A 12,380-nucleotide genomic window follows, 5' to 3' on the forward strand; every position below is an offset into this window, starting at 1 on the left:
ACCCGGGATACTTAAATCACCCCTCTTCTCAAGTAATTGACTTGTATTCATCTAATAATTGTGTCTGTAGTTGCACCTCTCTGGTCATTTGCGGAGGAGAACCTTTTGCGAAAGGAAAGCTCTGAATTAGGTTTCAGTCTCTCACATATAATAGCACAAAAAGATAGTTAAAATCAAATTCTGAAATTTCATTAGGCAGAACTCATAAAGGTGCATTATACATTGAGGTGTTCTATATGATTATTGAGTAAGTCTCTGCATCTCATTCTGGTCATTGAGGGTCTCGATGAGGAGCGGGGGAGCATATTGAGCTGTGCCTTGGTGCTCTTCAGAGTCCTGGCAGAATGATAGGATGATTGTATCGATTGACATCTCCACCACCCCAAAGAAGAGAGTGGCAACAACATAACCAAGAACCCAGCAAACCTGCACACACACAAAAATTGCATAAAGTTTTCATTGTGTTCGATATAAATGTCTTCGAATGTTTACTATAGCTTCTAAGCAATAGGATCTTGTGGCATGGCTACGCTTTAGCACATTTTGAAAGCAAGTATATCAAAAATGGCGGCAATAAGATGAACAAAGTTGGACTTCAGAAGAATTACCCACATTGCTTTCTGCAGTAGGCACTACAGACCTAGCAAACGAGTTTGCTGCTTCGGTGTATTCTATCAACGATAATTTGCATTTTCCTTGGAAAATTGTGCCCATTAACTTACATATGCAATAGCAAAGTCGAGTCTCCAGAAGTTGAACTCTTAGTTAGCATATATTCATATTTCAATGCAAAGCCTTGTGTCAAAAGCTAAAACATTTTCTCCCCTTTTATGCAGCAACAAATTAAATTTCATGCAACTGAGTTTGAAGTTAATAAAACGAAAGCATACCAACACCGGAAACAGTGGGGAGGAGATCTTGTTATGAGCAGATCTGTATTTGTGAGTATCCAACATGAGGAAAGCAAAAACGGCACTCGAGAGGCTGACACACAATTTTCCGAGAAACAGAATAACATCTCCGATCACATTTACCCTCCCAATCCGAAGGATGTTGTTGATGATCAAATCTGTCGCTATAGCAGAAGCTCAAATCTGTAAGACTGATAGTGTGCATGTGCTTTAGACTTCAATATTTCAAAGGCCTCAGTAAATAATGGAACCCACCCGTCCATGTACATTGTAATAAGGATCATGCTTGCCAATGATAGGGGAGACGGCATCATTTCCAATCCATCCAGCTGCAAAGAACATAAGCAAACAAACTTAGCATTATTTATTCATGAAAATACCTGTGTTTGGTTAAAGATGAAGTGACCCATTAACTTTATAACATCACAATTTATAGAAAGTCCAAAATTGAGGAAAGTGAACTTAAGAAAATCTTTCAAGTAAATGAACCTAAGAAAATCTGAAATCTGATGCATTACTTTAAAAGACCACTGCAATGGAACCTTCGTAATGATTGCCAATTACTCCTCAGTTTAATCATTCACCATAAACTATCATCAGTCCTCCAACTACTAGAAACAGAAGCAATTGACAGTGACGTTGCATCAGATATAACAACTCAGAGGGCCTACACAACAAGAATAATCTTTGAGGATCGAGTAACAATCTGAAAAGGAGTACAGGTGCCCCTAATCTTTTAATTCAGCAAGATGAAAGTAGAATTAAAGCACTTGTTGGATTGGAAATCCTAGAACAAGAAGTGTAAAAAAGGAGTCGTGAAACTCACGTAAGCCTATTAATGTTCCTTTTTCTAAAATTATATCTAAAGAATACTTTTTTTATGAATTTTCATTATGGTTGAGTTGTCACTATTAGTTTCTGCCACTGTCCGTACCATATAACATACAGAATATTATTCAGATAATAAACGTACAAACACATATGTTAATGAGATTTTCAACATGTATCGTTAAAAAAAGGTCAAAATTCAACACATTCCCGGTGCTAAAACACCAGATCAAGATAGGGCCAAGAAATCATAGCCCAGCTGCAAGGAAAGAGACACTAGTTCAATCTTCCACAGTGAGATTATTCAGTAATTAGACCATTACATGAAGCACTGAAGAAGATTTCAAAAAACATGCAAATATTGTCTGAACATATTAAGAAAATTAGCATTAAGATTGCCATATTGCTGATTACATTAAAACTTAAAAGGCCAATTTTTCGTGGAAACAAAATAACTGCAGAAGATGCATTTCTAACCTTTTAAGTAGTAAAACAATGTGACTGATATTATGAGGGCATTAAAGAGGGCAACTGTTATCCACGGCATAGCAGCAACAAAATGCCGAATCAGAAGCAGCCAAATCACTGATAAAAATAGCGGCAAGAGACCTCCACAAACGATCAATACTGGCCATGCCTTTCCAATATCAGCCATGTATCTCTGCAAAAAGCGTGTAAATGAAGAATTACAAATTCAAGGATATGTAATAACCCTAAATATATCTCAATGGGAAAAAAAAGGATTACACATACAGAGAACCCAATATTAATATGGTATACAAACACGAAATTCTGAGAGAATGAATCAGTGAAAGTTCCTTGTCAGACAGAACCAATCAATTACCTGAAGTTCTCAGCTTGCAGCAATTAATTTATCATATAGTTTCTGTTAGATTAGATCTATTGATATTATCATCCAGATGGTGAAGTATCCAGTTAGTCATGAATGGAACAACTTGAGAACTGTATTCAATCAAACAATCAAGCATGTAATCTTCAAACCCACAATAGCATTTAATCTCAGTCAGAAACAGCAACTAAGCAATAAAATGCCCAATAAGTCATGGAATTCTTTTTTGAATCTGACTATCCAGGCTCTCTTTAGAGGATTTACACACCAGTAGGAAGAAGCTCAGTTGAATATTAGCACATTAGGTGGAAGCTAAATTTAATCATAATTTTGGTGGTTTATATAGGCAAGCAAAAAGGAGGAAGCTCGTTATCATGTTATTAACCAAAAAGCAGTCAGCCCAGCATAGGTTTTGGCCATAAAGTCTTGGAACATCAGAACAAGCCATACTCTTCCCTAAAAAAATAATATGTAATTGTGGAAAAAGTGCAATATTATCCCTTAATTTAGTTACAATGTTAATGATTTAAACAAGAAAGAAAGACGTACAAATGCTGGTCCCAACCTTTAAGACAGATGACCGAGAATTGATGGACCTATGAATGGCTTTGTCAATAACGATGTCCTCATTGATTTTCACTCCACCCATCTGCTGCCAGTGCCGCAAAGACATGTTTGATGCACGAGCAATAAATTGACAGCTCCAATAAACTGGGAAAAGAATAAGTGTACTTGCTTATGTTAAACCTTGGATTGATGTTTGTACAGTAAAGTATTGGAGAGTGCAAAAGTTCTTGTCATGTACTCCTAAACTTTTCAATCAAAGCTAAATTCACAAACCACGTACACAAACAGCTAACATATACATACACATTTTAAATACTGAAAAGTTTAAATATTGGTATTTTATATTTCAAGAAAAAAAATAATGTTTAGTTTAGATAATCTAACCCAATTGACAAGTTATTAGTTTTCACTTACCATTTACGCTTGGAAATATCACAGGGTAGCATGGACCCTGAAGTTGAAGAGAACTGTTTCTCATTTCTGGGGTAAGGAACTCGAAATAATCATAGTTCCGGTCAATCCAGTCATCTACTGAGAGACGGATATCTCCTTCTGGATAATCACAGACCCAATTAAGTCCATCTTCTGATGGGATGGGACAATCCAACAAGCAAATACTCCGAGCATTGGTCAACCTGTATTGACTATCTTTCAACCCACTTTGATAGACCTGATTAGGGTTTAACCAATATCTGAGTTCCAATTCACGAAGGTTAGGATGTGCATGCTTGTCTCCACACAAATTTCCCTTGTAGTCCAACCCATAAGTAAGCCTATAAAGTCAAAGCACAGCTATCAGAATAACATAAATGAACAATAGACTGACACAGATTGTAGCCATCTAGAAATGTATAATTACCAAGAAAAGTGTGAAATGTAAAGATAGCTCAAAGCAATGTCATAACATGAAAAACCAGTTAGAGGCATAGAGCAGATATCAACAGATTCTATCTCTGGCAAGGACCTACAATCAGCATTTATCCAGTCGTACATGATTTTGTAAGTATTGCTGATAGCAAAAGTGCAATATAGAAAAACCGATTAACAATAGTTTGAGTTCCCCATTGTTATTTCCCCAGTAAATCTGGGTCACTTCTGCTAAGACCAAGAGTAACATGAGAACAATACTGACACACGACCTGCAGGCTCAAACTGAGAGAGCTTTCCACAAGATTTTCAAGTACGAAATTTCACTACCTACTCTTTTCTATCTCCTTCAAACATGAATACCCAGACTTCCGAAGCTGGATTTCAACTGCTCAGCATGCTCAATAAGGGCTCCGTTAATTACATCAGTAATGGTAAATTATATGCACAAACATTCCAAACTTATAGTCATAACACAATCCAAGGGCATTGCAAATTATAATTCCACTTTCTTTCATTTCACACAATCTTCTAAGCAACCAAACAGATAACCAAGATTATAAAAGGCAAGAAAGCTTCAGTGAAGATTAACAGTAGGAAAGTAGATTGCCTAAGCAGCAGCAATAACAAGGTAATTTAGAGCTAGATAGGGAACCATCCGAACCTAACCAAGTGAGACTTACCTTAAAAATCAAAACTTTAAGAAAAAAATTTCCAAAATTGAAACCCATTCGCGTTTCAAAGCAGCAAACGAAAAGGGCATGGGAATTGACAGAATCCTTACCTTAAAGGGTTCCCTTGATTGAACCCAAAACTGGAGTTAACAATCATAGCAACCAAAAATGCTACAAAGATGACAAGAAACGAAACATCTCTGCATTTCCTGTTGTGCCTAATTATTCCACCAAGATGGGTACTCCCATCACTTGATGGGTATCTACCCACCACTGCCCCCAAAGGACCCCTCATTCTCCCAATACACACTCTCACTGTATATACACCTATCTATCAAATCCTCCCCAACAACGAGAGAGAGATACAAAGAGGAAGTTTCAGGGAAATGGGTATGGTAAAGTAGCAGCTAACAGTATGAGAGAAGGAGCTAAAAAGAGGGGAAAGCAGAAACAAAAGGGTTTTTAGATCCTTTCAAAAAAAAGTTTTTAGATTTGGAATTTTTTTTAAAGAAGTCTTATTTAACATCTTAAGTCTTAAATCTTAAGAAGAAAATAGTTTAATAAACTTTTATTTCTTTTGCTTTTAGGACAAAAATCTGGGTGGCAGGGGTCTGCTTTAGTTTTTACTACAGTAGACCCCGCTGTAGATGATTTGGATCATAAAATTTTTTATTTTATTTTAAAAGAATTATAAATGTGTAGTTTATGATCTAATGAATCCAATAGTATATTTTTTGTTCGAAACAAAAATCAAATTTATCATGATTCAGACACCGAATGTTTTGAGTTTATATCCGATAGTCTAAAATTGTTAAGCATTTTTCATGTAGCATATGATTTTTGTTTTGAACAAAAAATATATCGTTGGATTCGTTAGACCATAAACTACACATTTATAATTTTTTAAAATAAAATAAAAAAATCTTTTGTCTCAAATTGCCATTACAATGGGGTCTGCTGTAATTTTTATTACAGCAAAAATTACAGCAGAGCCCCGGCACCCCAAAAATCTAGTGAAGTATATGAATCCCTAGTCCCTCCTCCTAGTCCCTACTCTTACAGAATGGCAGAATCCCTGTCTGGTTGGCTTTTGATGGCTCAGCTCTTCAGCTTAGACATTAGACTCGGCTAATTGTAAACTTTTTGGCTTTAAGCTAGGAGCCGTTAGCCGAACTACACATAAAACAAGCCGATATAAAAATATCTATTTTTTAAGGAATAAATAATCCGCCGTTTAGACTGACGACAACACTACTGAATGAAGAATATGACCCTTTTTTTGCGGGATGGGCGCAATAATTCATTTTAGTTAAAAATTTATTATAATTTTTTAAAATAATTTAAAATATCGATTAAATGTGTTAACTATTTTTTATATTCATAATATTATAATATAATAGATTTTGGAAGAAAAATATTTAAGTATTTTTTTAAAAAATAAAGAATAACATCATACAAAATTTTCTTTTGAACATCCAATATATTAAATCTTAAAACATAAACCTCGACCGACTCCTAAATCTAATATATCATTTAAACGTTTGAAAAATGGATTCCCGAATCGAAGTGAATCACATTATTCATTACCCAAAAATGTTATTGCCCTGTGGATTGGATCCTAATTGAATATCCGGATCCATTAACAGGCCTAATTGCTCCAAGGGATCATGGGCATGGGCTTCTTAAGGGAAAGAAACACAGAGGAACTTCATACCTGTTCAAGAGAATGGTGGGGGGACTAGGTCTCAGATGAACTTCTTAGAAAAAAATAACAACAACGGCAAGCTAATTAGAAACTGATAAATAAATGATTACAAAATAAACAAATCCAATAAATACAACTGAAGAATCAACTATAAACGAAAACAAGATTGTTAGTTTGCTACCACAGAGCTATTTCCGCTTTCAATCCAGCGATTTTGAGGCTGAGAAGCAATGGTTGTGGATTGAAGACAGCACCCCACGTAAAACTTTGACTACAGCTTCACATTGGCAGCATCTTTAAGCATCATCTCCAGTAATCGGATTTGGGTTTTTTTGCTGTCTTGAGCTAAGGATTGCCCTTGTTTCATCATCATCCTCTGGTATTTCGTCGGCTTTCATTTTCTCCAAGAGTCCATCCACTTCTTTGCCAAATCTGATATTTGCTTTGATCAGGGCATGGTACATTTCCCTACCTTTTGGCAGCTGCGTCTCCAACGACTTCACAAATGCCTCCACTTCTTCGATAGTACCAGTATCACCAAGCCAACTCAATATGCTAGAAATAATATTTGGTTTAGGCCTCCATCCTTTATTTTCAGACTGTATAGACAGAGCTTCCTTCATGCACTCAAAAGCCTTTTTCATATCTTGCTTACCCAAGTACCCCGCTGCAATGATAGACCAACTATTGGGAGTTGGAGTTTTCCCTTTCTCGACTATGCCACGAAGCATTGCTTCAGCTTTTTCGATCAAGCTTTTCTGACAATATCCGATAAGTAGAGCATTTGGCACTCGGAAATCATAATAATCACAAGAAACCTCCCACTCCGTCAGCAATTTTTCAGCTTCTTCAAGTTCTCCAAGCTTCACCAGAGATCCCATCATGGTTATGTAGTCCCGGTTCATTTTCGGTTGTTTCTTACGCTTGATTTTTGAAAGGTCCCACAATCTCATAATCTGATCCTTACTTCCAAGACTTGCATAGAGTGAAATCAAATGATTGTAGCCTAGTGCATCTTTGCCTACTTTCTCTTCACATTTCTTTAAGCATATAAGAGCTTTCTCCTTGAGGCCTGCTTTTATGTAGAAATTAGTCACCATGGAATACGTTGACCAGTCCATAGTTATATAAGGCTGGGACTCCATTTCTTCTAGCACCATCTCCATATTCTTAAGATCAGATCTTTCCCCATAAGAGTTAATGCAAATTCTATAGCTAAAGTTATCAGGGTTGATTCCATTGGCCTTCATCTCTGTAAAAACATCAGGAATTTTCTCGAGCTGACCAATATTAGCGTAGAGGCACAATAGATTATTATAGGTGAGAACAGTGACACCAAAACCCAACGCCTTCATCTTCTCCACATGGAAGAGGGACTTGTCTACCAGGCCTTCAGTGACATAACAACTTAGAAGAGCACCATAGGTTTTGTCAATTTTGTCTTGGTCAGCCAAGTTATTGAAGTAGCTCTCTGCAAACTCCACTCCACGAATTTTACCAATCAGATCCAAGTGCACTGCATGGTCAGCTGGTGAGAATGAGGAATGTCCCTTGCTATTCATCCACTCCGAAACCTGCTACCCAGCATCCAACATCAGCAATTCAGAAATGTTTTCTTGAATGCAAACAATTCAATAATGTAAAAAATCAATGGTTACCCATTCAAGATATACAAAATCCTTAGTGGCTAGTGCACAAGGATGAATGAATATATCATGACTCTGCTTTTTGAGAAAGAAATCAGTTGGGTTCTGTTAGCTTTTATATTTTTTTTTCATGCATCTGCAAGATTGGGGCTAAATATTTCAGAAGCACCACAGATGGAACAGAAGTGCCATATTGTAAAAAAAAAACAGATAAATGTAGAAAAAAATCTAAAATCTAATTACAAATTTGTATAACTAACAAATTCCAGAAGATACTAGAGAAGACCATACACGCCCATCAAAATTACTTTCATTGAGTATCAAGAAAAAATGGTTATCGATGTTTAATCAGGTAACATTAATTTCTACTTTATTTCCTTACAATTTTCTATTATCATATTGTAATAAAAAAGTTCATCGCTTCAAAACCTGATCAAGAAAATAAAATTATAAATATTTCTAGTTCATGCAGATATAATTCTTAGGTTATAAAACAAAATACAACACGAAAATCAGTCCATTATTTTTCTCATTCTATTCTTTCCCAACTCCTATACTTATAATATATGCAATATATTAAGGACAAGGTGAGTACCTCTCTAAAGTCTAAACCCATGCATTCTGAATCAAATTTATTTTTAATGAGATTATCTAATAGGTACTAGGTTTACCTTAATCTTACAAAAGCTGTAAAACCCAGAAGGTCCCAACACAGAAAATGACACCAAACCCACATTTTCATTCATCTTTTTTCTGCAACATACAAATCATCCGCAAACGAAAGAGAGATGACTCACCTGGAGGGCCTGAGTATAGCGCTTGCGGGAACGAAGATCGCGGATAATGTTCTGGAGCTCAAGCTCCTTGACCTTCCTGCCTTCTCCCACCCACTGATCAAGAACTGAAGCGGCATTATTATCAGGGTCCCCAAGAGGGCTGATTCTTGTAAAAAGGTGGATATCCCTACCTCTTGTGTGGTATGTTCTCCTCAAAATTGTGTAGAAGATTGATGAAGCCATCAACTTTTGAGGATTTAGGGTTTTGTTTGTCGTTTAAGCTGCTTTGTGTGTTGGAGGGAGGGTTCATTGCAAGGCCATTTCATGCTGCCAGCAAGACTGTTTGAGTCTGACGACCTCTCAAGTCTTAACAAATTTGGATGGGCTGGGCTTCATGAATCTTGGACTTGGACTTGGACTTGTCATAATTGGGCCTGAAGTGAATGCTGGGCCTGGGTTTAAATTTTTTCTTACGGGAGACTTTATTCCCTTTTGATAGAGTTTATTTGCTAACAAAATAAGTTGCAAACTCGTTTATAAATTGTGAAATAATATGTAGCTGTTGGTGTGAAAAAATCTATTAAAATTTAATTTAGAAGATAAAATAAATCATCGGTTTGTTATTTTATGAATTTTTATTTTTTTGGTAAATTCTTTATTTTTTAATAAATTTTTTTATTAAATTAAATTTTAAGTTTAAACTTATAAATTACAAAATAAATTTGAGTATGTTGAACTTAGTGTTTGGATTCTCATAATGTTCATGCAAATCCTGGCATATACATACATATTGAAATTTCCTATATTGATGCATATATCATTCTCACTTCTCATTATGCAATAAGGAATTGAAGGGATGGAAAATCACTTGATGACAAAGGAAGAGGCAATAATAATGCTCAGTCAGGTGAAATATACTAATAAGAATCCTTGCCAAAAAATATTCATTTACATCATGAAATACCAGAGAGAGATCCCCAACAATGATCATTCACAAAAATTTCTAACAAAATGTATGTCTTCTATCTTTGTTCATGACTTGACTTGTGGATTCTTTTTCTTTACAACTATAAATTTCTATACCTATAAGATATCATGTGCTCAAAACAAAAGAAGGCATATGATAAGGCAACAAAAGAAGAAGATTGATACTCTGCTGAGAGACTTGTCAAGCTGCATTTCCTGCCTTCTCATTCTAGGGCTTGTGTAAGAATTCGGATACGGAAACAACCTCATATTTGACATCCCAAAGACCCTTTCAAACACCAGCTCTCCCAACATCACAATGGTCGGATTCAGTAGACTTGTCGTCGTTATACCTCCATAAGGGTTAGGAAAGTATTGATGGTTGTAAAATGATTGTGTCTGGAAAAATTGTGGGCTAAATTGTTGACTTCTGCCGAGGGAAGCAGCAGGTGAAGCTGAAGTAATCAAGGCAGGAGGAGGCGGGCGGGGTACATCGAGACCCAATTCAGGCTTCTTGGTTTCAGACTCGGAAGGGGATGCATCATGGCCATAGAGAGGCACCAACGTATTGAGAGAGATATTAGACTTGCAGATGGGGCAATTCTGTTCCCGGTGATGGTCAGCCTCAGGAGAGGGACTTTGGACATGGAGCCATTGATTAATGCAAGGCCAGCAGTATAAATGGCCACAGAGTGTGACAATAGGGTTGCGTGCTGTTTCTAGGCAGATGTTGCAATCAAAGCAGCCACCTATGTTATGTGAGACTTCCTTCAAGCTGTTCATGGCATCCCACTTCTGCTTGGGTGAAACATCTCCATCGGATTCAAATTGAGCTTCTGGTTGAAAGAAACCTTGTTCCACAGCCATGTGTCCTGTTTCACACATTGAGTTCTATTAGTACATACAATTATGCATAAAGTCCATAGTTCCTGTGAAAAAGAGACAGATTGGTCCATACACAATAACCATTCACCAATAATTATGCCAATTTTAATGTTTAGATTAGGACATTTAGGGACCAAACAATGCAAGTATATAAATGCAATAATCACGACTAATCACACAAATTTCAACATTCAAGGGGGAAATCATCTATAAAGAACAAATGAACAAGGACTAACGAATCAAAGCATATACACAATTTTGTAATGTACATCACATAAGAAAAATAATAAAGGAAGGTAGGTCTGCTTTCCCATCTAAATTAAAACAAGTTCAACAAAGAAAGATTCAACCACCACCAATAGTAAACATAAATATGAGCATTTTATACAACTTTTTTAGGAATAGCATAATTTTAAATTCAGCCTTCAAAGTTGTCCTTTTTTGTGACAAGTCCAAGACAGACAGGACTGTGATAGCTTCAAGAGGCCATATATGTTGCAATGAAGAAACATAGAATCTACTCCAATCCTCCAAAATGTTAAAAAGTAAATAATTCCATCACAAGTGCATCAATTTATTGGGTTTGTAACCACTTGATCTTCATTTCGTATTATGAAATAGGTGAACTTTTCTTTTTGGCATATCATTCAGATTTCCAATATTACTTAAAACGTGTCAAACAACAAAAACCATTTAGCAGAAGAATGCAAAGAAAACCAATAGGATACGTATTAGAGACGCATTTGTGGTGGATGATGAAAGTTAAAACAAAGAAAATAACTTGAAGAATCCACAAAAACAATGAGAAACAAAGTAAAGTGAAACTACAACCCATATAGGGGGGAGATTCAGGCAACAAAAAGTACAATCCTAGCACTGCGCATATTTCTTCTTACATAATTGACCATGAAAGATTGTAGTTTTGTGAAGCAGTAATTTAAAGATCAAGCTAGGACTCAAATGTAAAAGGAAGAAAAAGTCAAATACACATAGGAGGGGACAAAAACAAAGAACATATAAACCTTGAAGACCCATAAACTAAACCCATCAATCCATTAAAACCAGAACAAGAGCAGAGCAACCTCAAAAACCCCCATAAAAAAAAACCCATTAATGGATCAAGACCAGAACAAAAATAAAACAACCAAACACCCTCTACTGACCTTTCAGCAAACAAGAATTAAACCCAAACAGCCCAAACTTAAAAAACGAAGGAATCCGTATAGAATGACAAAGAAAGCGTACCTAATAGTTAAGAATCCAAAACAGATCGAGACAAACGGACGAGTTGCTTCTCCTTAAAGCCTTGAATCGATCACAGAATCTGATGACCAAAGGCGATACAGACAGAGGGAATCTGGTGACCGAAGCGATACAGACAGAGGGAACGAGATCGATGGGAAAAGTAATATTGAGAGAAATGGTTGAGAGGGAATGATGCCAGTATAAATAAATAATTAAATACATAGACTCAACGCACGCACAGGGACTGCTGCGTAATATCCATCTAATTTGTGGGCCTTTTCCGTAAATAGCCTAAAAGGATAGAGAAAATCGGTGGGCGGTGGTCTTGTGTTATCCGCTTGGATAAACTATCATCGCCAAAGTCATTGACATCAACGGCTGGACCGGACTTGATGTGATATCCGTGTAACAGCCAACAGAAATAAAGAAGTTTTTCTTTTCCACCAAATCCCTCTTTGTC

The 12,380-nt window shown here is 36.3% G+C and overlaps 3 protein-coding genes across 4 annotated transcripts; all 3 read right to left on the reverse strand.

Moving 5' to 3' along the window:
• Positions 1–120: 120 nt before the first annotated feature.
• On the reverse strand, positions 121–5,154 carry LOC119985441 (choline transporter protein 1). Its single transcript, XM_038829747.1, has 7 exons — positions 4,808–5,154; positions 3,571–3,929; positions 3,155–3,300; positions 2,217–2,400; positions 1,163–1,240; positions 891–1,087; positions 121–426 (listed from the first exon to the last, which is right to left on the reverse strand). Exons 1-7 carry the CDS (start codon positions 4,990–4,992, stop codon positions 241–243), a joined length of 1,335 nt encoding a protein of 444 aa, XP_038685675.1. The 5' UTR covers positions 4,993–5,154; the 3' UTR covers positions 121–240.
• Positions 5,155–6,467: 1,313 nt separating this feature from the next.
• LOC119985154 (pentatricopeptide repeat-containing protein At4g21705, mitochondrial-like) lies at positions 6,468–9,149 on the reverse strand. Of its 2 annotated transcripts, XM_038829351.1 has the most exons (3): positions 9,016–9,140; positions 8,846–8,938; positions 6,468–7,976 (listed from the first exon to the last, which is right to left on the reverse strand). In XM_038829351.1, the coding sequence occupies exon 3, from the start codon at positions 7,962–7,964 to the stop codon at positions 6,699–6,701; it is 1,266 nt and encodes a 421-aa protein (XP_038685279.1). In that variant the 5' UTR covers positions 7,965–7,976; positions 8,846–8,938; positions 9,016–9,140; the 3' UTR covers positions 6,468–6,698. The 2 variants fall into 2 exon arrangements, with proteins under 2 accessions (XP_038685279.1, XP_038685278.1); XM_038829350.1 differs by having other exon boundaries at positions 8,846–9,149.
• Positions 9,150–9,717: 568 nt separating this feature from the next.
• LOC119985113 (E3 ubiquitin-protein ligase RMA3-like) lies at positions 9,718–12,112 on the reverse strand. Its single transcript, XM_038829286.1, has 2 exons — positions 11,921–12,112; positions 9,718–10,662 (listed from the first exon to the last, which is right to left on the reverse strand). Exon 2 carries the CDS (start codon positions 10,655–10,657, stop codon positions 9,926–9,928), a length of 732 nt encoding a protein of 243 aa, XP_038685214.1. The 5' UTR covers positions 10,658–10,662; positions 11,921–12,112; the 3' UTR covers positions 9,718–9,925.
• Between the last annotated feature and the right edge of the window lie 268 nt (positions 12,113–12,380).

The sequence above is a fragment of the Tripterygium wilfordii genome, chromosome 19 (assembly GCF_013401445.1).
Source record: "Tripterygium wilfordii isolate XIE 37 chromosome 19, ASM1340144v1, whole genome shotgun sequence".
NCBI classification, from domain to species: Eukaryota; Viridiplantae; Streptophyta; class Magnoliopsida; order Celastrales; family Celastraceae; genus Tripterygium; species Tripterygium wilfordii.

Excerpts from the sequence above, each read along its gene's own strand:
- LOC119985441 (XM_038829747.1), bottom strand. The coding sequence starts at position 4,992 with ATGAGGGGTCCTTTGGGGGCAGTGGTGGGTAGATACCCATCAAGTGAT. Across the intron at positions 2,401-3,154 it reads CTCGGTCATCTGTCTTAAAG|AGATACATGGCTGATATTGG; the intron begins GTTGGGACCAGC and ends CGCTTTTTGCAG. Across the intron at positions 1,088-1,162 it reads CAATGTACATGGACGGGTGG|CTTCTGCTATAGCGACAGAT; the intron begins GTTCCATTATTT and ends TACAGATTTGAG.
- LOC119985154 (XM_038829350.1), bottom strand. The coding sequence starts at position 9,067 with ATGGCTTCATCAATCTTCTACACAATTTTGAGGAGAACATACCACACA. Across the intron at positions 7,977-8,845 it reads GCTATACTCAGGCCCTCCAG|GTTTCGGAGTGGATGAATAG; the intron begins GTGAGTCATCTC and ends GCTGGGTAGCAG.
- LOC119985113 (XM_038829286.1), bottom strand. The coding sequence starts at position 10,657 with ATGGCTGTGGAACAAGGTTTCTTTCAACCAGAAGCTCAATTTGAATCC.